General features: G+C 35.3%; 4 protein-coding genes and 2 pseudogenes across 9 annotated transcripts; 3 read left to right on the top strand and 3 right to left on the bottom strand.

Moving 5' to 3' along the window:
• Positions 1–2,011: 2,011 nt before the first annotated feature.
• Positions 2,012–4,013, top strand: LOC104763424 (receptor-like kinase TMK2 pseudogene; annotated as a pseudogene).
• Positions 4,014–4,459: 446 nt separating this feature from the next.
• On the bottom strand, positions 4,460–5,987 carry LOC104761374 (cytochrome b5). Its single transcript, XM_010484455.2, has 4 exons — positions 5,733–5,987; positions 5,503–5,600; positions 5,068–5,134; positions 4,460–4,962 (listed from the first exon to the last, which is right to left on the bottom strand). Exons 2-4 carry the CDS (start codon positions 5,587–5,589, stop codon positions 4,712–4,714), a joined length of 405 nt encoding a protein of 134 aa, XP_010482757.1. The 5' UTR covers positions 5,590–5,600; positions 5,733–5,987; the 3' UTR covers positions 4,460–4,711.
• Positions 5,988–6,594: 607 nt separating this feature from the next.
• On the bottom strand, positions 6,595–10,294 carry LOC104761373 (metal-nicotianamine transporter YSL3). 5 transcript variants are annotated; one of them, XM_010484453.3, is made up of 9 exons: positions 10,045–10,294; positions 9,619–9,690; positions 9,085–9,516; positions 8,832–9,007; positions 8,502–8,599; positions 8,270–8,404; positions 7,992–8,181; positions 7,788–7,905; positions 6,595–7,715 (listed from the first exon to the last, which is right to left on the bottom strand). In XM_010484453.3, exons 3-9 carry the CDS (start codon positions 9,455–9,457, stop codon positions 6,784–6,786), a joined length of 2,022 nt encoding a protein of 673 aa, XP_010482755.1. In that variant the 5' UTR covers positions 9,458–9,516; positions 9,619–9,690; positions 10,045–10,294; the 3' UTR covers positions 6,595–6,783. The 5 variants fall into 5 exon arrangements, with proteins under 5 accessions (XP_010482755.1, XP_087355017.1, XP_019095901.1 ...); XM_087498891.1 differs by having other exon boundaries at positions 9,168–9,516; XM_019240356.2 differs by having other exon boundaries at positions 9,949–10,135.
• Positions 10,295–16,829: 6,535 nt separating this feature from the next.
• Positions 16,830–18,736, top strand: LOC104761372 (uncharacterized; annotated as a pseudogene). The gene is made up of 5 exons (XR_015588718.1): positions 16,830–17,124; positions 17,250–17,550; positions 17,654–17,812; positions 17,915–18,210; positions 18,304–18,736. The product of XR_015588718.1 is annotated as an uncharacterized LOC104761372 (transcript).
• LOC104761371 (vacuolar protein sorting-associated protein 26A) lies at positions 18,623–21,542 on the top strand. The gene is made up of 12 exons (XM_010484452.3): positions 18,623–18,969; positions 19,307–19,352; positions 19,459–19,533; positions 19,620–19,694; positions 19,799–19,871; positions 19,971–20,015; positions 20,140–20,251; positions 20,349–20,415; positions 20,507–20,551; positions 20,742–20,797; positions 20,884–21,059; positions 21,143–21,542. The coding sequence occupies exons 2-12, from the start codon at positions 19,350–19,352 to the stop codon at positions 21,322–21,324; spliced, it is 909 nt and encodes a 302-aa protein (XP_010482754.1). The 5' UTR covers positions 18,623–18,969; positions 19,307–19,349; the 3' UTR covers positions 21,325–21,542.
• Positions 21,519–24,451, bottom strand: LOC104728622 (oligopeptide transporter 8). The gene is made up of 6 exons (XM_087498889.1): positions 24,382–24,451; positions 23,733–24,258; positions 23,527–23,624; positions 22,614–23,445; positions 22,345–22,527; positions 21,519–22,260 (listed from the first exon to the last, which is right to left on the bottom strand). The coding sequence occupies exons 2-6, from the start codon at positions 24,216–24,218 to the stop codon at positions 21,646–21,648; spliced, it is 2,214 nt and encodes a 737-aa protein (XP_087355015.1). The 5' UTR covers positions 24,219–24,258; positions 24,382–24,451; the 3' UTR covers positions 21,519–21,645.
• Between the last annotated feature and the right edge of the window lie 2,330 nt (positions 24,452–26,781).

Genomic DNA, 26,781 nt, shown 5'->3' with positions numbered 1-26,781 from the left:
ACGACATCACAAACGTTGGGACAGCCGTAGCAACAGATTTAATCATTACCTCTTTACCGCCCTTGGACAGAAGCCTAGCCGGCCAACCACTTGCCCGTGATTGTAATTTATCCTGAACAAACGAAAAGATTTGCGTCTTTGCCCCCTAAGATCTCCGGTATCCCTAAATAAGAATCCATGCCACCCAAATTAGTAATACCTAAAACCCCTTTTAGCTCCTCGCTCAGGGCGTGGTCCACCTTATGCCCGAACTGGACCGATGATTTCTGGAAATCAATTTGTTGGCCTGAAGCCCGCTCATACTTTTGAAGTATCTGGAGCACCACCTCACACTGCTCCCTATTGGTCCGACAGAAGACGAGACTGTCATCCGCAAACAAAAGATGAGAAATAGCAGAACTAGCGGTCGAAACCTTAATGCCAGTAATAAGTTTCATCCGTTTCGCCTTACGGAAATGTGCGATAAGCACTTCCTGCCGCAATCCCCGACAAGAAGTAATGAAGCCATATGCCTGACCATTAATCAAGACTTTATATTGAATCGACGTAACCAACCCGACAATTATAGTTACACCAAAAATATTAAAATATATTTTATGCTTTTTATTCATAACCAATACTATTAATTATCTAAAGAACATAGACGAACTATCGAAATAATGCACAGTGACATACACATAAATTAAAATTATGTAGTAAACCTCATTTAATCCATTGTTAATAGATTTTGATGATGAACCTTTATATTGTAATTAAAATATATTAAACCAAAACCAAAACAAAAACTAAAACAATTAAACTGATCAGACCCTAATCAACTTGATTCTCTAAGTAAACTGACCAGACTCTTAAGTAAACCGACCAGAGTACCAAATCCTCTAAAAAACCAATTCCAAATTTCTTCTCAACTCTTATCTCACCGATTAAGATTTTTTTTTTCTTTTGTCGACAACAGGATAAAAGATAGATTTACCCCGCGGGTCCATTTTGCTAATTTTTTTTTTATAAATCAATTACCCTGTGGCTTCTCTAGTTTTGTTATGAATCACAATTCACGTATTATGAACATATTTTAACAAACCAGACTATTGGTGAAACTATGCATCAAACATAACTGTAAAATAAACAATAATTACTCAAAATTGTAAAAGAAAATCTCATACTTGAGAACCAAAATAAAAACCATTAAAACAAAATAAATCATATTATATCCTCAAATTCCGACGACATGATATTACACAAGTATTGATAATGCTCTTGAATCAATTTTTTTTTTTTTTTTTTTTTGCTTTGATAGCTTTTAGTTTACTCGTTGTGACTCGTTTGTGAGATTTTTTTACATGTTGTTATCCCCTTCTTTTTATTTTTTATGTTAACAAAAATATCAAAGTTAGAAACATACAAACTCTTAATTTTTAGTATAACAAATAAATATCAATTATATTAATTCCTACACACATATAACTTTAAAAATTAACAATCATAACATAACGATTTTGAGTTTATATCACTGGTATAATTTGAACTATATATATCTTTTCTTCATCTTCTACTCTAGCGACGTCCTCTGCAACACTCTCTCTTTTTATTTTATTTTTTTTGTCAAGCCTGCAAACACTCTCTCTATTTCAGTACGATTCTTGAATTTTTAATGGATTTCATCAAAATGTGCGGTAGATTGAAAATTTGAACAGAGAGATATAAAAAGAAAAACATTTGCGCAATTACCATTTCAAGAACTAAACAATGCTTTAACCTTTTTTGACCAAAGAGAATGAAAATGGACTGGATTAGAAACCACTTGTTTCATTCGTTTATGATCGAATACTGCTTTTTTTCTCTGGAATTTTTTCAATCCGACCTAACAGAGCCATATCCGTCAGTCAAAAAATGCAAAGAGTTTAGCCTTAAGCTACCAAAATCCTTGCCGAAATCTTCTTGTAGTGCCAATTCCCACTCAATCTCCTCTCGCAGTTGATCTACACTAATTGACAATCTCTCTTCACTCTCAATGAAGTGCCATATAGTCAGGTATTATTTGTATCTATCGTTTTAAGGATATATCTTTGTGTAAATTGTGTTTTAAAAATAGCCTTATGGCCATTGATAATGCAACAAGAAAACCGTTTTCCATATTATATTTTCTTGACAAATCTAGTTGAACCGGTTTGACAGAATATTTTTGTTCTGATTAGTAATTAGTAATTAATGATGGTTGTGTGTTTAGTACTTAGTACTAGATATCCTAATCCTTGTTTTTGTTCAGGATTTTCTTCTGCCTCTGTTTGTTGTTACTGGTGAGAGGTGATTTGAGTCCAGGGCGCAACAGAGATACTCTTCTTTCTATAATCAGAGAATTAGGTGGTTTGCCGCGGGATTATGCAGAGAGTTGGAAAGCAAATGATACTTGTAATTGGTATGGTATACACTGCTTAGACGGACGGATCAAGGGAATTTGCTTCACATACATGAACCTGACGGGTACAATCTCTCCCAAGTTTGCGGATATCACATCACTCACTCTGATTGATCTTTCGCACAACAGTCTTACCGGAACTATTCCCTGGGAGCTCACCAAGCTGAACCTGTTGTCAGTTCTGGATCTTTCCTACAATCAGCTTCACGGGAAAGTTCCGCAATTCAAGACGACAGTTCCACTTACTGAAGGGAATCCGGGGATTATTAACACGACCAACATTTTTGTTCCTTCACATACAGGTAACAAGAAAAGACCAGTCATTTTGGGACTTCTGATCGGCGTTTTGATTGTTGGTTTGCTAATTACCGGAGGAGGATTCATCGCCCTCTATCTTCTTATGAGATCGAAGCGAGCTGATAGGCAATCAGAGCCGAATGAAGCCTTGGCACACACTCAACAGTGTTTTGAGGTCTTCGAACTCGAGAACAGAGCATTCCCGTTGCAGATTCTCAAGGATGCTACGAATGACTTCAGCCATAGCAACATTGTTGGGAGAGGCGGTTTCGGAGTAGTGTATAAAGGCACACTCCAGGATGGGATAGAGGTTGCTATAAAGAGGATGGAGCAGCCTGTCATAGGTGGGAAAGGCGCTGATGATTTCAGATCCGAGGTTAGAGTTCTAACTAAGGTTCATCACCGTAACCTTGTGACTCTTCATGGTTACTGCCTCGACGGAAACTACAGCATGTTGGTATACGAGTACATGCAGCAGGGGACGCTCAGCAGACATCTTTTTGACTGGAAGGACCAAGGATTGAGACAACTCGACTGGACTAGACGCCTATCTATTGCGTTGGATGTGGCTAGAGGAGTAGAGTATCTCCATGCCCTAGCGCGTCAGAGTCAGAGCTACATTCACAGGGACCTGAAACCCTCGAACATTCTTCTGGGAGAAGATTTGCGCGCCAAAGTTTCTGATTTCGGTTTACTTTGGTCTACAGAAGAAGGCAGAGAATCAATTCGAACCAAGATTGTTGGAACATTCGGTTATATCGCACCCGAATACACATGTACGGTTTTCTCATAATCTCATTTACCCTTTTTCTAATATATCTATATATATGTGTTCGATTTGTAACTCACATCTGAAAACTCTGTGATTGCAGTGACGGGAAGGGTCACTAGAAAGGTTGATGTGTACAGCTATGGAGTTATTCTAATGGAGCTTTTAACCGGCCAAAAATCCATAGATGAGGCTCGATCTGATACTCACATAGCCATTTGGTTCAGGAAGATGGTGTTTGAGAAAGATTCATTAGCAAAGGTAATTGACGATATCATTGAAGTCGACGAAGAGACTCGAAGAAGCATCCAGGAAGTAGCTGAACTGGCATGTCACTGCTGCACCAAGGAACCAGAGCAGAGGCCAGAAATGACTCATGTTGTCTCTGTCCTTGCGTCGCTTGCTGAGCATTGGGAACCCAACAGTGAGGTCAAAGTCGAAGAGGAAAAAGATATAAACAAGATATATCATCAGGAACTTGCAAGGAGATGCCAGATGGATTTGGAGGCAAGTAGCAGTTGTTTGAGTTGAGTTGGGTCTATTGTTGAGTCTCGAGTAGTTTCTTATAGATGTTGTATTGTATATAACGCAACGTATTATAAGGTATAGTTTGTTTGAGTAGTTTTGTGTATAAAGATATATATGAGTTTTGCTGATTCGACCTGCAGTGTCTCTCTTAAGTGTCTGCTTCTTTTTTGCACTCTTAAAGTAGGCAAATGTGACAATACATGTTTAAACATCACACAATCAGACTGGAAGTTCGTATCCCTGGGAAAATGTGACAATACATGTTTAAACATCACACAATCAGAGACTGGAAGTTCGTATCCCTGAGAAAATGTGACAAGACATGTTTAAACATCACAATCAAACTAGTATTGTCGTTTCCACAATCGTCTGAATCTTATTTGCTCAATTTTAGAATTCCAGTTTCCCACTTCTTCTTCATTTGCAGTATCTGACAATCAAACTGAATCTTTTGTTTACCGGTGGCAAAAGAACCACTCTTTTATTATATCATCAAAATCGAAAACATGTCATCATAAAACTCAAAACAGCAACACTAGCAACACATTGATTATTGGTTTATAAATTTCAACAAGAATCAGTAAGGGACACAGATGCAGTCTAAGACCAAGACCAAACAACAGTAATAGTATCTTATAGCAAGAAAGAAAATACAGAGAGAATTCCATGACAAGCAAAAGCAAAAGCCTTTGGCGTCTCTTCTAGTCTTTCTTGGTATAGTGACGAACGACAAGAGCCAGTCCCAAGATCAAGATCGGAACAAGAAACTGAAGAATCTTGATAATGAATTCAGGTGTCTTGTCTTGGTTGTAAGCTGGTTGCTGTGGTGCAACATACGTCCTTGTTGCAGGAACAGTAGACGAATCGATCTCACCAATGTGATATTTCTCCATCATGTCCCTAGCAGTGTCGCTGTGACCAACGTCTTCAAAATCATTTGTAGCATCTTTCCCTGAAATACACCACAACAGAACTTTAGTCATCAAACAGCTCCTAACCCGCAATGGATCAGCGAGCGCAACCATCGTTATATATCATTGAGAAATTTTTGCCCCACCTGTTGAGGACAACAAGACTTCATCACCTCCAGGATGATCATCCATGAATGGGGTCACATCATATACCTGAATCAAAGTTCAAGAACCAAACCGTCAACCAATAGTGCAACCTCAAGAAAGCAACAATCACGGATCATACTCAAGTAGAAACCACTAACTAACGATATACAGTAGACACAAACTACGTTTGAATGAAAACACCAAAATCAATCTCCTATAATGTAAAGTATTCACTAAAACAACATTAAGGGCCAACAAAGATTGTGAATTCAAACAGACAAGCAGCTCGATAACAGCTTCTAGCAGTAAAAATCCAACTTTTCAACTTTAAAAATCGAAGCTTTTGACACAAATCAATGAGAGAAGAGAACTATATGTTGGTGAAATTCACTCAAATAGAGATTTAACTCAAAACAAAGAGACAAGATCTAAACCTTGCCGGAAATAATAAGCCAACAATCCTTAGTTTTGTTGTGCTGTGAAACTTCTTCGAAAGTTAAAACCTTGCGATCTGAAGCCATCTCTCCTCAAACTGCCAAAAATCAAGAACACATAAGATCAAAATCAAGTCTTTCTGATATTTTATAATCAAAATTAATAGAAGAAGAACAAAAAAAATAAACAGATGATTCAAATCGAAATAATCAAAAGGGTGATGAATTACAAAATTTTCGACTTTCAGATTCAGAAGTTCGATAGCTCCAAAGCTCAAATCAGATGGCAACAAGACGGGGTTAAGTAAATGGAGTTCCTCACCTACTCATAATTTGTTGTGCTCAACTTCTGATTAAAAAGACGAAACTACCCTTAATATTATTGCCTAGGGTTTGGTTTGTCAAAGGATGACCAGGGGTAGTTTTGGTCAATTGAGCTTTGACTTTTATCCAATCTAATTGGGCTTTTTGCAAAATCACGTTGTGAAAAGTTTTCTACACTTCTGGTCCACGTTTTGTATCTACAAAATGCAAATATGACGTGTGGTCTCAGTGTGCTGTTTTTGACCGCAAGACAAAAAAAAAAAAAACACAACGTATGATCTCAAATGCTGTCAAAGAAAGGAAAATAATCTTAGGCTTTGAATGGACAAAACGGACTAATCTTGGATCATGTAACAGTGGTTTTTAATTGGTTTATACAACTATGGATTATGTTTGTTAAAAAAAAAGAAAAATTCAATTATGGAATATGGGTTATAGATGCTAAATACAAAACGCTCAAATCTACAAAGTACAAACTAATTTGTCCATTCGAAATTTCCAATTGCCACAACCATTCGATCCCTTAATTATTTTTATCAGCATATCTTATAGTAGTGATTTAACTGTATATCACTATTTTTGCAAAAAGGTAAATATCTTTTAGAAAACTTTAATCCCATGAATATTTGATTTATTCATGGGATTTAAGAAGATTACTGGGACATGGATTCAAAAAGAGTTTATTGATTTTACAAGTGCACATACTATTATAAAAAAAAATTGACTTATGGTTTAGTGTACTTATATAACAATCTTTGAGAACTCTAATAAATAACCCTGTTATAACATTTTCATTAGAATTTTTTAATCTTTTTATTGTATATAGTATATACTATACAATTCTACACATAACTACTCAACCTCTTTTTTTTTATTTCGAAAATCCCTAGACATTTCTGATTTCTTTAGCTAATTTGACGATACACAGACAAAAAAAAAAAGTAAAACTCACAAAAGCTAAGTTTTACTCGGCATGAAGCTCATACAGATCGGAGGCCTCACTCCGGCCAAAGCGAGAACCGACGACGGTAAAATCCAAAGACCATCTCCACATATCAAACCGGAAGCAACCGCTGGTATCATTAAACCGGCTTTAACCCGATCTCTCATATTCCAAGCAAACACAATCAAACTACCAACACACATATCAATGGCAAAGTACCCTCCTACAAGAAACGGAACCGCCATTGCCATAGGTAACGGAACCCACTTCCCAATCTTCTCCGGCGACAAATCCCTAACGAGATTCGCTGCCACCGCGAATGAGAAAAACCCGTAACAAAGCTGTAAACAATGTTGAGGCAAAGCAGAGAAACCTTCTACTCCAAGAATCGCCATGTTTCTGTAAACCAAAGCGTACGGAGCTTTATACTCTCCATCAGGGTTCCCGACATCGAAAGCTTTGTAAAACAAGAAGAAAGTGAGAGGAGCCACGACGCATCCAATAGCTGTGCCGATAGCTTGACTCACAAGCATTGACCTCGGCGAAGTCAGAGTCAAATGACCAGTCTTGAAATCGTGCATTAGGTCAGAAGATATCGATACGATCGATTTTATCAATCCGCATCCGACGAGTCCCGCTACTACACCGTTTTGTTTCCCAGCCATAGCAGCTAAGATGAACAGAGCGACTTTACCATAGTTATAAGCCATGTTCATGTCAGTAAGCCCTGCTCCATAAGCGTTGCTGAAACCTAGTGATGGAGCTAACATGTAAGCTACGACTATGAAGTACCATTTGAGTTCGGGGAACATTAGAGGTATCGCGATTATAGAGACAACAGAGAACGCTGCGTATCCAACTGCTGCAACCCATAAAGGAATGCTGTCTCTTACAAAGATCTCATCTCTTTTTAGATCCGCAATAGATTGTTTATCTTTCTCCGCATCTGCGGTTTACGTTTGGATATCAGATACATTATAAAAATGATGATTTCGATATTTTTTTGGTGTATACTTACTAGATTTCCCAGAGTGGTGATCCTTTAACTTGGCATACATGTTTCTTGCTGTGATAAGAAGTATCTTGATGAAATGGTAAAGCCCGTCTCCGAGGATCAATGAGATTGATATAAATACCTGCAGAGTTAGGAACAAATTAAGAACGAAGTTGCGCAAAAGAGAGAGCGAGAGAGTATTATTAGTCTTTTTTATTTGTATGGAACCTTGTAACCATTGAGACTCTTCATGCTGCTTTCAGGAAGAGTTGATGAGAACCAATCTCCTTTAAGACCTTTAATGAGTGGCCACATGATTCCCCAAGACAGAACCGCACCGAAAAGTAAAGATATATTGACAATGTGAGAACAAATCATTCCTGCTCCAATGTACGTCATGCTAAAGTCGAAGTAGAATCTGTCAAGTTTTTTCAAGATTCATCAAGATTCTGTTTTTTATCAGTTGATATGTATATGACAATTTGATTCGGAAGAATACTACTCACGAGTGTTTCCAAGCTTCTAATCCAAAAGTAGGAAACTGAATGAATCCGCACGCTACACCACCAGAGAAGAACCATTGAAAGAAAGCCCAAATAAAGCTAAACGAGAAGTACTTCACAAAGCCAGCCACTTGTTTCCTGCATACAAAAAGGTTTTAAATTGTAATCAGAAACTCAAGAAGTAGTGGTGAAAGAGAGCTAAAGAGACTGCGGAAAAAAAAAATCGAGTTAATACTTGGCCATTTTATTGCCTTTAGGAGTGTGGAAACCGTTGATTAAAACCGCGGTAGCTGTTCCACTCGGATATGTCAACTTGTAGTCTATGATCATGATCTGGTTGACAAAACAAAACATAATGAAAGCTTAGCAATCAAGACCCAAGCCAGTCATATCTTGAGATGTTGCGACAGACCAAACCAGCCAAATAGTCCAAACTTGGCCTATATGAATCCCGGTACTAAGTTGGCTCTAGTGGGTTTGGTCCGGCTCATATGACCCGCAAACTTTGGCCTACCACAACATCTCTAGTTACAGTATAATGAAACATGAAGCTTAAAGTCTATACCTTTCTTAGAGGAACCAATGCTAAAAGACCAACAAAGCAAGTAAAGAACAAGAAAGCAGTCATCCAACCAATTCCAGGCTCTTTGGTGCTTCCCGGATAATTCCCATCAGTGTGAGTTCCTCCTGACTGGACAAAAGTATTTTTGTTCAAACCAAGAAGGTATGAACCAAAGCCACCTGCAAATCAAAAAAACACAAAGCTCAAAAAAAATCTATCCAACCCAAAAAAAGAATTGGTCAGAAATTCACCAAACCTCCAACTGCAATGCTGTAACAAGCCACAGCACATGTTTGGACCACAGTGTTCTCTTGTTTAGTGAAAGGTTTAGTCACAAACCCGGCTTTTGTCAGTAGCTTGGTCCAGCTTCTAAGGAAGACAAAGGCTAAAAGTGCTGCAGAGACATTTAGGTTTGGTACCAAACCTGTGGTTAAGTTTAGTTTCATCACAATCACACTGTAGATAACACCAATGATCAAACTTGCAACAATTCCTCTAACAGTGATCTGACTCCTCCATGGAGGTATTGACTTGAAATCATCTGCTTCGTTTTGCGTCTCTTCCAAGTCATCTAGTTCTTCTCTCTCTATCTCATTCCTTCCCTCTCTCTCAAACATCATGCTCCTCATTTTTACTCTGCTTTTTTTTCTTCCTCTTCTTGATTTTTTTTTTTTTTTGTGTGGTAATACTGGAAAAACAAGAACCCAAAAGACAGATTCTTTTAATAATTACTATCAAATTAAAAACAAACTTATTTTTTAGAGATAGTGACGAGAGGAAAAAAAGGCACCTCTTTTTTTGGATCAATCCGATTCTGGGAATTTTATATAAAGTTTAGAACTTTTGGACCAAGCTTAATTATCTGAAGAATAGGAAGAAACAGTTACTTACCCAAAAAAAAAAAAAAAAAGCAAAGCTAGAGATTATTTTAATCTATTGCATAATCTTTAAGCTATAGAATCAAATCAAATGACGCAAATGATCTCTTTTGCTCAGAGAGATCTAAATAAAAAAAAATAACATTGGATTATACTCAAGAATCTACCATTAATCAAGAACAGTAACAGGATGAGTTTTTTTTTTTTTCTGATATCAAGAGAACAAGAGAATGAAACGTAACTGATAAAATGAAACAGACACACACGAAGACCACACTCCACACTTCCCAAAGAGATAAAAACAAGTTTAAAAGCAGACCAAAACATTAAATGCTTACACGAAACGAAGACTCAAGGGAATAGCCAGAAGTGGTAGTAGTAGATTTAAAAGTAAAATGGACTTTGGTGACTTGTTTAAAGTTTATATATAGAGGAAGCAGAGATGAAGAAGAAGAAAGCTTAAAAACGAAGAAGAAAAGGGATCTTGGGTTCTTGTGTACCGCACGTTGACATCAGTAGTACTACACTAAAGAAGAAAGGAAAAAAGAAAAAAAAAAGTTTCTTTTGGGGTTATGTAGTACAAATAATCATTATTAAGGGGCTAATCATCAAAAGGAGGAGTAATAATTAATTTATAATTAATTAATCTAATCCCATATGTAACCTTCATATATGTCACTTTAATTGACCTTCTAAAGGGACAAACAAAAAGATGGAGGATATTAGTTTAATTATAATTATTCTAATCCCATATATTTTTACTAGTAACCAAGATTTGTTTTTTTTTTTTTGTGAGACAGAGATATAAATTATGACTGCATTTCTATTTTTAAAGACTTATTTCATTTTGTGGAAGTTAAATCAAATATTTTTATTTCATGATTAATCCCTTCACCAATTTTTTTTTTAGTTATAAGAGATTTTTAACATATTAACGTTAACCAGTCACAGATTACAAAATCTGAAGTCTTTTAAAAATCTTAATTGACCTTTTTAAAAATTATAGAATACATGTTTTAACTCAATGAATCTGGTGGCATTCATGTGAAACTGAAAAGAAGTGATGACATTTATTCTTTAATTGACTGGTAAAGCTGGATTTATTTGGTAAAACCAAGATTCCGGTTCAAGTGACTGTCTTTTAATCCAAACACGACGATGACATTATGAGCAATTTTATGCCATAACTACCTTTTTTATTTTCTTGACCACATGATTAAATACTAAAAACACAAAATATGGAAACATAACTCTCGACAATGTGAACAATATATTTATTTATAAGGTAGTCAAGCAAGAACTTGGTAAATATCAACTCCATACCATGTGGTCACAAACAAACCAAAACCCAAGAGAAAATGAAAGTCGAATAAACTATTCAACATGTTCGACTTTTGATTTTTTACGTCTACACGTCAAACTCTCTATAAGTAGAACTGGACTATTATATTCGGACGTTTCTTGGCTGAATTGGTACGTCGATGTAAAGACTAATCCTGCGTAATCGGATAAGATCAGATAAAAGTTCAATCCAATTATACCATTCTTCTGCAAGAACATATGATTGATTGAATTAGCGCAAGACTTGTTTTAGATTGAAATTTATAAGACCGTTCCCAATTAAACTTGTTTAATTCGTCATAAATAATTTAATGTACGATTGTTTAATAGCCGTGGTAAGTAAATTTATGTTCACATTATTGTATTTAATGTTGTATAGACTCTAGTTGGCTAGTTAATGCTCAAGTGTTAGTTATTTATTTTTAAATTATTTTATTTTAGATAGTGGTATAAAAACTTTAGTAATATGATTAAACAGATCACATAAGTGATTATTGTAATAGTTATTTCATTAATAGTTAGAGATCTAATGCTAATAGTATATTATTTACTGGTAATTTTTCCAGTAAGTAGCAAACAACTAATCTTTGGAAACAGCAAGTAGCAATCAACTAATCTTTGGAAAATTACTTCATTTAGTTACAAAATAATCCCTCTGTTTCATAGTAGTTATCATGCGAGATTTGATATTTTTGTTTTTATTGAATTGTCTTTTTTGTTTTCCAATATTATTTTAGTAGAAAATTATCTTATTTGTCTTTTATTAAATAAATAAAATATTTGAAATTTTGAAATTTTAATAATCAAACAAAGTATAATATACTAGATATATATATATATATATATATATATACTTAATTTGTGTGAAACAATCTAAAACAACAACTAATTAAAAAAGAAGAAGAAGTATTACTAAAGGTACAAACTAATTAAAAACGGAGGAAGTATTACTAGAGGTATAGATACCATTTATGAGTCCGATATGTTTTGAGTTTAAGAAGATAACCACATTAAATAGTTTTAAGATGCTTCTAATAATCATCCCATGACAATTAGAGTATTAGACAACATGCATATAGAAAAATATTGTTTTCAAATTTATCTACTTTGGTTTGGAAAGGGTTGTTTTCTGCTTTCAAATGTTTCATCAAAGAGTTGTCTGACTTTTACCCTAATAAAATATCATATGCATGGTCTATGTAACATCTTCAAGTCATTTAGATGATGCCATATGCACGTTTACGTCACATGTTACTAGTCTAAATATATACTCGATTACATGTAATATTTTGGGAAAGAGTCACTAGACGTACGTACTGCATGCAGTAGAACAAATTTACCATTCCGACGGTCCTCTAAAAATTCCAGCCAAACGATTATAAATACCACTATTCATAATCCTTGGTTTGTTCTTCAAAATAATTTAATACATATAAAGTCTTAATTAAACTCGAATTACATAATTATAGTTAATACGATCGACAACAGAAAATCTTTTACATGAACAAAAGATCCAAAAAAAAAAAGAGATTCACATTTCTCTTCAAGTCTCAAGGTTAAAAACTTGAGCAGGGGCAAGCAAAAATAGTCGCGAGCAATCAATTGTGTTCAGTAATTAAGTCTAAACAACTCTTAGCACTCATCGGGTAACGCTTGTTGTTAATTCAATAATTTAATTAATTTCTCAATTAAGACAATAATTTATTTTTATTTTTTTTTGCAAACCAATACGTTTGCAAACAAACCCTATATTAATCTTCATTTGTCGTCTACATACAAAAACATTATAAAATTTGAACCGAATTGTAACACATAGATTGTGTGAGTACAAACCATATTAGACAATATAACTTTCGGATGTCTAGTATGCATGCAAGTATATGATCGAATCTTGTTGTGCTACGCACATACTACGAGGCACTACGGAGAAGTAAAACAGAACAATACAACTCACTTTTGTATGAATTACACTTTTCTTTTTCTGACTTTTTTGACGTACTTCTTTTTTTGGGAATTAATAAACGTTAAATTTATACAGTACTCAATATAAAAAAAGCTTTTAAAGAGGAAAGTGTAATTTGGTGAATACAACACGTGATGATTAAGAAAATTAAAGAAATAGTATTATTAAAGCGGTAGGTGGAGTTATTTAAAAGGTCGTTCTATTGGTATTTGGTATATTGATATTGAAAGTGTTAGGCACTTTGCAATACTTTACAATTTTACATTGTACTTCTGACTCTGAGAGAGCATAGTAGTGATGTGGCTGCGCAGTATCAAAGGAAGATAACAAAAAATTTATAAAGTATGAGTGAAATCTTCTTGATAGTTTTTCTTATACGTACAATATTTGATTGCAAAAGTTAATAGTATTTGATTGCTTCATGAAACCAACGAAGGTTCCAATGCTTTTTCCATGCATTGTTTTGAATAATCATTTTGACTTTTTTTTTCACAACATGGGTACTGACTCCGATAATTATCTATTTTCATTTAATAGTAGGTGGAAGAAAATCAAGATCAACCATATGACTTATCTATTTAAGTTTTCTTTATGTCCTAAGCTTCTCAGCTTGACCATGCTTATCTTCATAGCTAGGCATCGATGGGTCAGCTGCAGTTTCTAATGATTGAAAAAATGATCGTACACAACTTTTAGTTCATGTTTGATCAATTGACTCTTTAGGTCTACCCCATTTTTGTCTTTGCCTTTTAAGGATATTGGACCTAGACATTTAAATGATAGTTCACTTTATGCCAAATGATACGCACCAAGCAAAGAGGATTTGGTATAAAATGGCACTTTCAGTTATTTTTTATACGATCTCTTTTCACAACAATTATTGAAGAAGCAAACCTTCCATTTATATTCTATTGTGTAAATACATTGATATTATTATTCTAAAGAGGTTGTAATATAGCATATTCTAAGTAAATTATAAAAATGTATGGACCACTATGCCACTTATTTTTCGCAGCATAATATTTATTTAGCTTCACCGAATTTGACAAAATATATATTATAAACTACTTTTGTTATTATCCATATACATATCCCAGCTCTGTCCATCTCTATGGATTTATTCGTATGTTAGCCATCATTGCCCTAACTTATCGATTTTTATTTAAGTAACTAAAAAGTACAATTTGTTTTTTTCATAAACCATTTTTGCGTTGATATTATAATGTTCGATATTTCGATCAGTCTGCCAAATTATTTAGTTGATATATCAAGTCTCTCAACATATTATAAAAGATGTTTTTGGCGTATTCCTTCAACCCTTAAAGGTATTTAAAGTCGATCATGAACGAATTCTATTTTTATCGGCATGATTTAAACCAGCCCATGTTCACATATTCCGCCCATGTTTGGTGTAGCTCAAGATTGATTCTCCACTGCCAAACTAAAAAAAAGTTGTAAGATACTATATAGTTAGATCTTAAAACTTCACCTAAGTTTTATCGATCAATCAATGTTCTCCATTGACGTTACATCACCGTCCTCAAACGTCATTATAAAGCTCTCCCTAATCAACTTTCTTTTAATATTCTAGTGGATAGTAATGCATCCCCAACTATGTGTTTGGTTTGGGATAGAGCATAAAATTGGAATATGAGAACCCAAACATAAAGTGACAAAACGACAAGTGGAAGGCTGAGAATTTGGTACGGTGCTTTTTTTTTCTTCGTTTCTTACAAAAGTGTTAGCGTTCGAAAGGTAATAACAACAGAAAATAAACCATAGAACAGACGAAACAAAGTATGACCAATGCAAAAAACAGACATTTTCTTTTATTGTTGTTGTGATGTATGCACGGCCAACGGGCCAAGATCTCCATATGTCTTTGATTGTTTTTTCGGTGAATAAAAGATGAAGAGCGTGGTTGATATGCCGTTACAAAGAAACTCGCTCGTCTTTTAGTTAGATCAGCGTTTGTCTAACGTGCCTTCGGAAAGCCATGTGCAGTTTGATTCCAAACCAAAACCATTTTCTGATATCATTGATTGCGCTTTTGAAATCGATCATTTATTTGTGTTTAGTAAGTTTTACAAATATAACATTCACTGTGTAAAGAAAAATATCAAAACTTCTTGGCTGTTGTTTTTTTTGTTTGAAAAAGAAAAAAATCTATTGTTATTGAATTACACAATCAAAGTCATCGAGCTAGTGTAGCTTGACAAAAAGAAAAAAAATCATCGAATTTTCGTTTCGTTCAATTAATTTTGTTTTACTACTATGTGTGTGGTCAGTTGGTCACAAAAATTTTCATAAATACTAAGGGGGTGTCATTGATTGTATAAGTTGAAGTCAACTTCATTAAAGTGTTTTTTTTTTTGTCTTTTAGTAATTCCAAATGTAACATTTTAAATCAATCAAATCATTTATATAATTAATCTCATCTTGAAAATGTGTATCTTTATTTTAAATATCTATTAATTAAATTACAAAAGGTGATAATTACAAAGTGTCAAACTCACATATAGTCACGATGAGGATGATTTCCCATAATACATTAATTTACGTTTTGGGTTTGATCTCGGATTATAATAATAAAATTTGAGGTTGATGATGCGTTATATGCATGCTAAAGGTCAACTCTCTCTTCCACTTCCATTATACGAAAAAGAGTGCACCGGAGTTGAAACAATGAAACGTGTCAGGGATAACTCGATAAACTCATGCACTTGTAGTTCAGTAGTTGTATCAAAATGAAGTTAATAAATAATAACAAAGATGAAGAAATAGTATTTCTCTACAAAAAAAAAAAAAAAACTATATTTCTACCATCATATTTTTTTAATATTAATTAAATTTTATTAAATTAATAGTAATACATCAAGGATTATTAAATAAAAATGTTTCTAACGAAAACTCACAAAATCTTAATAAAGAAATTGGGCTTTCGAAGGCTTTTAATTTCAGATCCATTGGTGAAGTTAATACCCACACAACAAGGCCTATCAGGGCCAGTTTGATGATAAAATTACTATCCGAAAGAAAATACACAAAAAAATTATTAACAATATTACGATAGTGCCACCAGAGCTGTTCCTTTCCTGTAATTTCAGTTTCTTCTTCCTTTCACCTAGCCATGTTAAGAAGGGCTTAAAGTTACAGGGTTGGCCCGGCTCGTTTAAATATCTTGGACCGTAACCCTGTATTTTTGTTATTAATATTTCGAGCTCGTCTAGGGCCGAGTTGTGCAAAAGTTCGAACTGACCCTGTTTTATTCTTCTTCAATCTTCTATTTGAAAACGACGACGTTTTAGTCTAGGTTTTTTTAGGCAATTTTTTTTCTTCTTCCCAACTCCCAATCACCATTGACGGACCTCTCAAAATCAATTCACTCACACGATCTTCGTAGAAATCAATTCGCTCTAATTGAGGTGATGGAGGAACTAGGGATTGAAAGATGATCGAACCCAAAGAAGAGATTGGGGAACGAATAAGGAATTTTCCTGAGATCTAAGGGCTTATTAGATTCAACTTCAAGAAGTCCAAAACAGAGAAGATAATCGCATAGCAGAGACACAGTCCAAGGCTCTGGCTTCGATTCTACGACCACTACAAAGTTTATCACTCAACTCATCAATAATTAAATAACACGTTTAGAAAGAGAAAACAAAATAATAATTACAGGGTCAGGGCTGGACCGAGTTTAGGCTCTTTAGTGTTAGTTTTGTAGGGCCCAAATTCAAAATTGGTTTTTGGAGGGCCGAGCTTGTACACGGCCGGGCCGGGCTGGGTTTATAAACCCTTTTTAACATCCCTACAGTTTCACCTATCCTCTCAACCCACACACGCTCTTCAAGAATTAGGGTTTTTTTATTTTCTTTGTAACTTCTCTAAAATTCCCAAATCCGAAGATATGAAGAGATCGTCTGGTAGAAAAGATTCAAATTTCGTAGAGCAATTGATACTGTACGTCGCTAGTGAAGCATTGAGTAGCTTGGTTCTCTATGTGGGTCTTCGATCAATTGACCCTAACCGTGACGCTGCTAAAAAGTCTCTCCAGCATAAGCGAGAAATCGCCAAACGTTTGGGTCGTCCTCTTATTCAAACCAATCAATACGAGGTAGTTTCGTGACTCCCAATTGATTCAATTTCTTATTCAAAGTTCGTTCTTTTTTTTTTTTTTTTGAGTTCGAATCGAAAGATTAGGGATTTAAGGTTCAAATCTTGTTTTATATGTGAAAACAGGATGTTATAGCTTGTGATGTTATAAACCCATTACACATAGATGTGGAGTTTGGTTCTATTGGAGGTTTGGAGTCAATGAAGCAAGCTTTGTATGAGCTTGTGATTCTACCATTGAAGAGACCTGAGCTCTTTGCTTATGGGAAGTTACTTGGTCCTCAGAAGGGTGTTTTGTTGTATGGTCCTCCTGGAACTGGGAAAACTATGCTTGCTAAAGCCATTGCCAGAGAATCAGAAGCTGTTTTTATTAATGTGAAGGTTTCGAATCTGATGAGCAAGTGGTTTGGTGATGCACAGAAGCTTGGTAGGTGTAGATTTTGTTTTATGTGTCGAAGGAGTTCACGTTACTGATGTTATTTGGTTATGTTACTGATTTATGAGTTGTTTTGTATTGTTTCTTGCTTCAGTGGCTGCTGTCTTTAGCTTGGCCTACAAACTCCAACCTGCTATTATTTTTATCGATGAGGTGGATAGCTTTCTTGGCCAGCGTCGTTCTACTGATAGTGAAGCAATGTCAAATATGAAAACTGAGTTTATGGCTTTATGGGATGGATTTACTACAGACCGTGAGTTGAAACTTTCTTGTCCTCGTTGTCTTATTTAAGTTTAACTGTTAAAGTAGGTAACATGAGTGTTATCTGAAGTTTGATGTGTTTTTTGTTTTGTAGAGAATGCGAGGGTGATGGTTCTTGCTGCAACTAACTGACCTTCAGAGCTCGATGAAGCAATATTGAGGCGTTTTCCTCAGGCCTTTGAGATCGGGATGCCTGATTGCCGAGAGAGAGCACAAATATTGAAAGTGATTTTGAAAGGAGAGAGGATTGAACCAAATATCAACTATGATCATGTAGCTCGCTTATGTGAAGGTTATACCGGATCAGATATCTTTGAACTCTGCAAAAAAGCAGCCTACTTCCCGATTAGAGAAATCTTAGAGGAGGAGCGAAAGGGCAGAGAAGTTTCGGTAAGTAAGAATCCGGGTTATAGGAATGCCAATTATTTTCTTCCTCCACTTGATTTCTTAGTACTGACATCTTGAGTTTCCTGAAATTTGTAGGAGCCTAGGCCATTGACACAACTGGACTTGGAAAAGGCGTTTGCTACCTCAAAGAAGACTCAGGTTGCTGCAAGCGAGTACTCTGGTTTTAAACGCCCAACAGATGCTGACGAGGTCCAAGCAGCTATAAACGGCATCTTAGAGCTTTTCGTCTCTCGGATGAGAAATGAACGTGATTCAGAATGAGATTGGGAATAGAGGCTCTTCACTAAAGTTTTGTATAGCCACAAAAAGTATAACCAAAGATATTATACTTATTCAGTAAACCGTCTATAGGCTCATATGCTGAATAAGTTGGTACCTTAAAGCTGTCTTTAGGAAATGAAATTCACTTGAACTTCATTTCTAGTTCAAGCTATGCTTCTTTACATTTTACAAATTTGTTTTTTTATTCTTCAATTTTTGAATAAAAATATCAGCTTTGTTTGTTTTCTTTATCAGCTTTAGAATGTTATACGGTCGTGTAAATGTCCATGACAATGATACCACCTGGGCTTCGATCGGTTTATAATATAACTGGGCTTTGTGTAGTCAACTTGAGAAAAAAGTTTTTTTTTTTTTTTGCCTTTTTTGTTGTCGTCCTCCGTGACTTTGCGATCGTCTTGAACCCAAACTGTCAGAATCTTTCGTCGATTTGATCGATTCTTCTTCGTCTCAGCTCAGAAGGTACCAAATTTTGTTAAGTTGTTCAATACGAGTCTAAGTTCGTGGTGGGGGGGGGGGGGGGGGGGGGAGATCTCAGTTTTGATCTCGCGGCTAATCTCTCGATAAAGTCTTGTTTCTTATCGTTGTATCATTACCATGTGATTTGGTCTCATCTGAAGGGGTTTATTTGATTACTTCTTCATGAATTGAGATTTGGGATTAGGGTTTATTTCTATTTCGTGGTGACGACTGGTCAGCCTAAATTTGGAAGCTGCTCTAGCTTAAAAACCAAACTTTTTTAGGTGTTTCAAGTTGGGAATGCCGCTGATTTTGTATCATCTGTGTGCTCTGTGAACAGGTTGTTTTGATTGTGATTGGGATTGGGATTGAATCTTCTGATCATGGTAAGTGCTCTTTGCTTGGTGTTGTTGTTTCTGTGTACTTGGTGGTTCTCTTTAGCGTGAACTTGTTCTAAATTGTATACCCATTTTTGTTGGACTATTATCACAGAATTTTCTTCTTGGAGCTTTCAAGCCGGCATGTAATATTTCAATCACCTTTACTGATGGGAAAAATCGTAAACAGGTACATTCGTATTTTGCTTCTCCTATAGATATGCACTTAGGCTGCAGGTTTTCTTAATGTCACTCATTGATCCTCTGTTGCGGTAGGTACCCATTAAGAAAGATAATGGACAAATACTTATGAATCCACTTTTCCAGAGTCAAGAAACTATTGCTGGGAAGGTACTTTTGTATTGTTGTGATTTCCTAGTCATCAGGAGGTTTATGGAATTGCTTAAAAGGAGTTTTTTTTTTTTTCTTTCTTTTTCATAAATTGTCTCTCTCAGATTCACATTGATTCATATCAAGGGAAAAAGGTCGAGCATAATGGTGTAAAAGTTGAGCTTCTTGGTCAAATAGGTGTGTAGATACTGTGAATTATGTCGGTTTTGTTATCTGGTTTTTTAGTCATGTCTTTATTTCTCTTATCGATGACATTTGTGTTTCTCTTTTTGACAGAAATGTACTTTGACAGAGGAAACTTTTATGACTTCACTTCCTTGGGTGAGTCAAAACTTAGGGTTCCATTATGACATGGTTTCTGTGTAACTGACTGATTATCTATCTATGTGGCTTCTGAGTAACTGATTGATCAACTATCTATGTGGCTTCTATTTCTAATTTCCAGTGCGTGAGCTTGATGTACCTGGAGAAATATATGAAAGAAAGACATACCCTTTTGAATTTTCGAGCGTTGAGATGCCATATGAGACATACAATGGCGTGAATGTGCGCCTAAGGTATATCATATCTTTCTTTGACATCAGATGGAAACAATATATAAGTTCCTAATTCTGCGTACTGTAGTACATTATTTTTTGTCCCTGTTTTCTTCAGGTATGTTCTCAAAGTAACAGTTACACGTGGCTATGCTGGAAGCATCGTGGAATACCAGGACTTTGTGGTATTTTTTTTACGTATACGCGTATCTTTGTGACAACTGACAACATAGTATTTTAAGATAAACTTAGCTTTCTTTAACTGGTTTGAAACAGGTCCGTAACTATGTCCCGCCTCCTCCAATCAATAACAGCATTAAGGTGAGTTCTGATATGATACGAGTTTTTCATTTTAGAAAAAAATTAGTTGAACTCAATCTCGCCCATTGTTCACTCTCATTTTTACTGGTTCCTTACCGCTCTTGCTTTGATAGTGAATGACGTTTTGGATATTTCAGTTCTTTATTTGCATTAGATATGCTTAATCATTGGACCCTTACCCGTTCTGTAGATGGAAGTTGGAATTGAGGACTGCCTCCATATCGAGTTTGAGTACAACAAAAGCAAGTAAGACAACTTGATTTGTAGAATTTTAGGCTCGAGTGGGAAGGAAAATTGACAACAACAGTTAATTCGCTATGGTCTGGATGCAGGTATCACCTAAAAGATGTTATCCTTGGGAAAATATACTTTCTTTTGGTGAGAATCAAGATAAAGAATATGGATCTTGAGATCAGACGGCGAGAATCAACAGGTGCAGGAGCTAATACTCACGTCGAGACAGAAACACTAGCCAAATTTGAATTAATGGATGGTGCTCCAGTTAGAGGTACATTCATCATATACTCCAAAACTCATTCAGACCTTTTGTGAGTTTTGTAACGAAGTATTGATTTGAGACTAATGTTGCAGGCGAATCAATACCTGTAAGAGTTTTCTTGACACCATATGATCTGACACCAACACATACGAACATCAACAACAAATTCAGCGTAAAGTATTATCTGAATCTTGTGCTGGTGGATGAAGAGGATCGACGTTACTTCAAGCAGCAAGAGATCACGTTGTACAGGCTCAAGGAAGAGACATCTTGATGTTTACAAAAGAGAAGAGAGAAATGATTTTTCAGAACTTTGTAAAGCCTTTTCTTTTAAGACATTCCCTGTATGCAAAATTGGTTGGGACTTGTAGTGGTGAAATTACATCATCTTCGTAGTTTGTTCATCGACCCAAATGTTGTTTTTGCTTTGTTTTGGATTCTTGCGACTTCTATTGTCTTCTCCCTCTATAAATGTACTTTTTTGTTGTCTTATGTTATAGAAGAAGCAGCTTTGTTTACAGACAACATATAAACCAAAGTTGTAAACGAAAATGTTTTTAAGGAATACAAATACAGTTTAGCTGAGAATCTTAGTTTAGAAAACAGGACAACCATGAACAATAACACCTTTAGCCGTCGGACATTTAGCAACAGAGCAACCTTCACCAGAGCTCCCCCACCAGTCAATCGCAATCTCACTACGTTGCAACGCAAGAAACAAAAGCACAGACATAAATCCAGTTCCTGCATCCATTCCTCCAGACAGAACATAGTTATACCTCTGCCACCACTCTCTTCTGTACTTAAACACGAAATGTCCAAACACAAACGCCAAAACGAGCCAGCTCGTGAAGTTAACAGAAGAAGCTGGTGGCATCATAGCCGTGGCTCCAATAAGAACAGGGATGTGAATCATTGAGATCCATTTCCTGTTTGGGAAGAGTCTTGTGGCTAAATAAACCACTGCTGGAGCTATTGCACCTCCTACAAAAAACCAGTTTATGTTTGAGTATTCTCCAAGATTACCAAACACTCTTCTTGGTCCCACGAGTCCCCAAATCACTGATGCATCGAAGAAGACTCGATCAGTTGGGCAAGTCCATTGACTTCCTGGTGGAAGCAGAGAAGTGTCACAGATATTTGGGATTTCTGCCATTAGCCACCAAGCTGTTAATGCGTAAACGAATACTGCTACTAAAGTCCCCACAACCTGTGAAAACAACAACAAACTTGTCAAGTGTTATCTTTTTCACAGATTTATGTGACACATACACATAAAATTAAGAAGACTTGCCTGTGCCATGAACATGGTTCTTGGTGGGATCTTCATGTAAGTTCCAAGCTTCAAATCAGCGAGGAAAGTCAAAGATTGAGACATGCTGATGTATCCGTAAGTCTTGAAGCATATGTTAGCAACTGGTCTCTCTGGATATGCATACCCAATTATGTATTCGGTGATAATGTTCAGACCCGGCGCCTACAAAATAAAAACAGAAACACGATTTAATGATCATAACCGGATCGTGAAGCCAAGTTATTAAACGTGTGTATCTTTCTTCTAACCTGGTTAGTAGTGGCCATGATGACACCAACGAGAGGAGTGAAGAAGATAGCTATCAAACAAGCCAAGAAAGCTCCCCACCATGGAAGCTGAATCTGTGCCTCATAGTAGATACATATAAAGACAATAACTGCAAGATTTACAGCGAAAATACAAAGAAACCACCAAAGAGGAACTTCTTTATAATTCCTCTTCATGATCTTTGTATGTATATCCATTTTCTTGTTTTTCCCTAAGGCTCCTTTGGTTTGATTCCAAAGATCTTTGCCGTTGAAAAGTAGGACATGGACAACACTAGCAGTCAAGGTTGCAAAACCTAGTCCATAGGTCACGGCAAAGAAAGTGCTCATGTGGACTGGTCCGGTCTCTGCGTAAGCCTTATGATCGAGGCGGAAATTGGCATCGATGATGCTTCTTACATCGTATTCCTTCCCACTGGCTAAAAAAAGTTTACCGGAGTAGATTGGGAAGGTTTTGGCGTTGTAGATATCTAGGTAGTAACAGAGAGGTGTAATAACGTACATCACAAGAAAGAACCCAACGGCAATATTTGCAGAAGCAAAAAAAGGGCTAGCGAGTGGGCTTCCAAGGTATGACGCGACGGTTGACCAGTCCAGACCAAAGGAACCAATACCTAGACCCGCTGACCCTGAACCGAGCTGGTTGACTAGAATCGATTTAGGGCTAATCCAACATAGCCAAGAGACTGTGGTTAAGACCGTGAAGAGATAACCAGGTAAGATATAATAGGAGAAGCTAGTGATGAGCGTGATGACGAAGAACTGATTTCGACTAATCCCCCATTTCGATCTCTTCTCTTTCTCGTGCAATGCTCTGTGTATGATGCAAAATCAGATATTTTTTTTAAAATGCTTAATCAAAAACATCAGAGCATCATTAGAAAGGGAGCATTACCTGAAGAGAGATACTTGAACGAGATTGATTGGCCACCACATCTCACCAGGCTCAACTAAATGCTTTCTATACATACCAGCCCAACCAAATCCTAATACCTTGTAGCCCAAGAAACAGGAGAAAAAAAAAACTCTCAGTTGACAAGCCTCTAAACCTAGAAACTCAATACCAATAAACACGAACTAAAAAATCAAATCACTTTTTACCTGAGTGGTGATCATAACGAGCAATGCAGGTAAGAAATCAAGCCTTCTCTTGTAGTAAAGCTTAACAGCACTAATAATATGACTAGCGTAAACAGCACCTGCGCCTGAGTTTGCAAATACGGTTATAAGAACATGCTCTTTGGTACTAAACGGACCAGGATTCATTGTGAAGGACCACCTCGTTCCTTCAAAGAACCTCCTTGTCGGAAGAACTCTAGCCATGAGATGACCAATGGGAACAACAGCAATCTGAGCCGAAACAGAGGAGATGGTCAAAGGATTGGTTCTATACCAGAAAAACTGGTTGAGAAACGACAAGAGAACACAAGCGGTTATGCCAAGAAACCACATCCTAAATGTAACCGTCGGTGAAGTTGGATCGTCCGTTTTGGGCACCGTTAGTTCCACTTGTGGAACCACACTTATCTCATCGTCGGCATAAGAATCCGACTCAGACTCCGATCTTATCTCTGTAATTTCTTGCATTGGTCGTCAGAAATAGAGAACTGATGTTCTGTTTTTGTCTCTGCAATACAATAAAAATAATGGGATTGTGTTATGTGTTAGTGAGATTGTGTTTATGTAACCGTTCTTAATATTCTCAATTGAACAGAGGAAATACAAACAAACGAATTAAAAAAAAACTCACAGACAGAGAGGATTTTGCTTCCTTTGGTTGTGTGTTTTTTGATCTGTGAAATTCTGAGTGAATCAGATTTTTTTTCTTTTTTGAATGAAGAAATATATAGTATTTTAATGTATTTTAATTTATTAATTTTGGTAGCATATCTCTACTGATTTTTTCATATATGGAAGTATATATACAATGGATACATAACCAAATAAGAATATTTTGCTTCCTGCAGATTACTATTGAGGAAACTTATTTTTTTTTTTTCTTGGTGAATTTGAGGAAACTTATTTCTTGAATCCATGGGATTGTTAGTGTTTATTATGATTTGGTCCGGAAACGGATTTAATAAAACATTATCTACGGGTAATTTTAGACTTTCGGTTTGGATACTTTAGGTTAAAAATTTAGAACCTAATTGATATCCAAAATACCAGATACACGAAAAAAAATCTTGAAAATTAGTTTAAATTTAGCTAAATTTTGACATTTGTAACAACTAATTTTTGGATATTTGGATTATTTTTGGGGTTTAAGTATAAATCTAATTGATACTCCCTTGGTTTCTTATTAATTCAATTTCTAGAATTTTTACACATATTAAGAAGAATTTTAAAGTCATACTTTTAACTTGTCTTATTAGTTTTTTTTTTGTAGACAATAAATTTTTTATTACATAAAACTTTAACATACATCTGTCCATGATATTACATAATTTAATTTTCTTGTTCTAGCATCCTTAGCTAATTTGTCAGCAGTAAAGTTTACAGTGCGGGGTATATTTGCAAAAGAAATATTATCATTAGAATGTTCACATTGATCCTTCTGCTCGTAATGGAAGAAACGTAGGAGCTTTTCATATAAGATAGATGTATCTCCGCAGAACATCACATCAGTGTATCCAAGCCTCTGAACATGGTATATTGCTGATCTTAATGCATAAGCCTCTACTTCAAGAGGTGTGTTCATTGGATTGGTGGATGTCTTCCCTTGAAAAATAATCTGATGATTAGTATTGTAAAGAGTCCAACCTATTCCTGCACATTCAGAGGGAGAAATCCATGATCCATCAACAAAGCAAGAGTAAGCATTAGCTTTCTGCTTTCGTAGCAACATCTTTCTTTCCGGCGACTGTTGGCAAAGCCCGTGATGCTGTTTTCCGGGATTGTTTGATTCTTGTCTTATTAGTTAAATGTAATTATCAACAAAGCAAGAGTAAGCATTAGCTTTCGTAACTATCAATTCTTGTCTACTATTGTAATTGATAGTTATAATTTTTAACTGTAATTAATTAAGAATTATCATTAAAAATAGTATTATCTTTTCAATACTTATGTCAATTGATCATTGTAACCGTACGGGACCTGACGCACCGTCTCCATTCAAAGCCTTGGTGTATGTCGGTACTAACTTCTAACTACAAATTGACGTGATGAATTTGAGAACGATTTCTTAAGGTTAACTTCTAACTAAAATTTAACTTCTAACTATCCTATCGCCAATATCTATAAATTTAATAATAATGGTCGGAAGTGAAAGATCAGAGAAGCAAAACCTAGGTGGCATGGAAACAGAAACGGATACACGAAAGCGAAACGTTTCAGAAATGGGAAACGATTTTTTTCTAAAATTATGAAATAGAAACGAGTTTGGAAACGTATGTATATATATATGGATATATGTATATACATAATAAAACATCAAACATAAAACCTATATCAAATGGAATATTTGAAACAACACAAATTCAAAACATAAATATTAAATAGTTAAATTAAAACACTAAAAATATTATATATTTATATGTATTATGTGTATATATATATATATATATATATATATTAAGTTTCTAAGTTAAAAAAAAAATTTCGTCGTATTTTTAAAACAGAAACGGAGTTTTTATCGTGTTTCCATGCCTTTGTTTCCGTTTCAGAAAAAGGAAAGGAATTTTAAAAAAAGTTTCCATACAAACATAGAGCAAAATAAACTCTTTTTAAGGTACATACGTAACAATCATATTTTTCGAACGATATGAATACCTTCCTCCTTTTCATTTATTATACATCACTGATGGTATATTTATTAATGTTTTTACACCATATGCGAGAGTCTATATATAATATATCCAAAGAATGCAAATTTTGTGGACTAATGGAAACAAACTTACTAAGGATCTCTAGTAGTGTACAAATGCATATATTAAATAAAGAAAAATCTCAATGAGTTGCACATATCTCTAGTGTCTGTGTGTATTCACAACATTTCGTTCACATTTTTTGTCACAAACTTTTCTTTCTAAATAGTTATATGTTTTATAAATAGTTGAGTCTACTGAATGTTCATGTTTTTCAACTCAATAAAATTTTCTATCCTCTTAAATAACTATTAAACTTTTGTTCTTTGACACATATATTTCGT

Source organism: Camelina sativa, chromosome 18 (genome assembly GCF_030686135.1).
Source record: "Camelina sativa cultivar CO46 ecotype springtype chromosome 18, ASM3068613v1".
Taxonomy (NCBI): domain Eukaryota; kingdom Viridiplantae; phylum Streptophyta; class Magnoliopsida; order Brassicales; family Brassicaceae; genus Camelina; species Camelina sativa.
Note: the sequence above shows the minus strand (reverse complement) of the source record. Positions and strands in the feature narration are given on the sequence as shown.

Excerpts from the sequence above, each read along its gene's own strand:
- LOC104761371 (XM_010484452.3), top strand. Across the intron at positions 20,252-20,348 it reads GGCGTGAATGTGCGCCTAAG|GTATGTTCTCAAAGTAACAG; the intron begins GTATATCATATC and ends TGTTTTCTTCAG. Across the intron at positions 20,416-20,506 it reads TGGAATACCAGGACTTTGTG|GTCCGTAACTATGTCCCGCC; the intron begins GTATTTTTTTTA and ends GGTTTGAAACAG.
- LOC104761373 (XM_010484453.3), bottom strand. The coding sequence starts at position 9,457 with ATGAGGAGCATGATGTTTGAGAGAGAGGGAAGGAATGAGATAGAGAGA. Across the intron at positions 8,600-8,831 it reads CATTGGTTCCTCTAAGAAAG|ATCATGATCATAGACTACAA; the intron begins GTATAGACTTTA and ends TTTGTCAACCAG. Across the intron at positions 7,906-7,991 it reads AGAGTCTCAATGGTTACAAG|GTATTTATATCAATCTCATT; the intron begins GTTCCATACAAA and ends CTAACTCTGCAG.
- LOC104728622 (XM_087498889.1), bottom strand. The coding sequence starts at position 24,218 with ATGCAAGAAATTACAGAGATAAGATCGGAGTCTGAGTCGGATTCTTAT. Across the intron at positions 23,625-23,732 it reads TCGTTATGATCACCACTCAG|GTATTAGGATTTGGTTGGGC; the intron begins GTAAAAAGTGAT and ends TTGGGCTACAAG. Across the intron at positions 22,261-22,344 it reads GAACCATGTTCATGGCACAG|GTTGTGGGGACTTTAGTAGC; the intron begins GCAAGTCTTCTT and ends TTGTTTTCACAG.
- LOC104761374 (XM_010484455.2), bottom strand. The coding sequence starts at position 5,589 with ATGGCTTCAGATCGCAAGGTTTTAACTTTCGAAGAAGTTTCACAGCAC. Across the intron at positions 5,135-5,502 it reads GGCTTATTATTTCCGGCAAG|GTATATGATGTGACCCCATT; the intron begins GTTTAGATCTTG and ends ACTTTGATTCAG. Across the intron at positions 4,963-5,067 it reads AGTCTTGTTGTCCTCAACAG|GGAAAGATGCTACAAATGAT; the intron begins GTGGGGCAAAAA and ends GGTGTATTTCAG.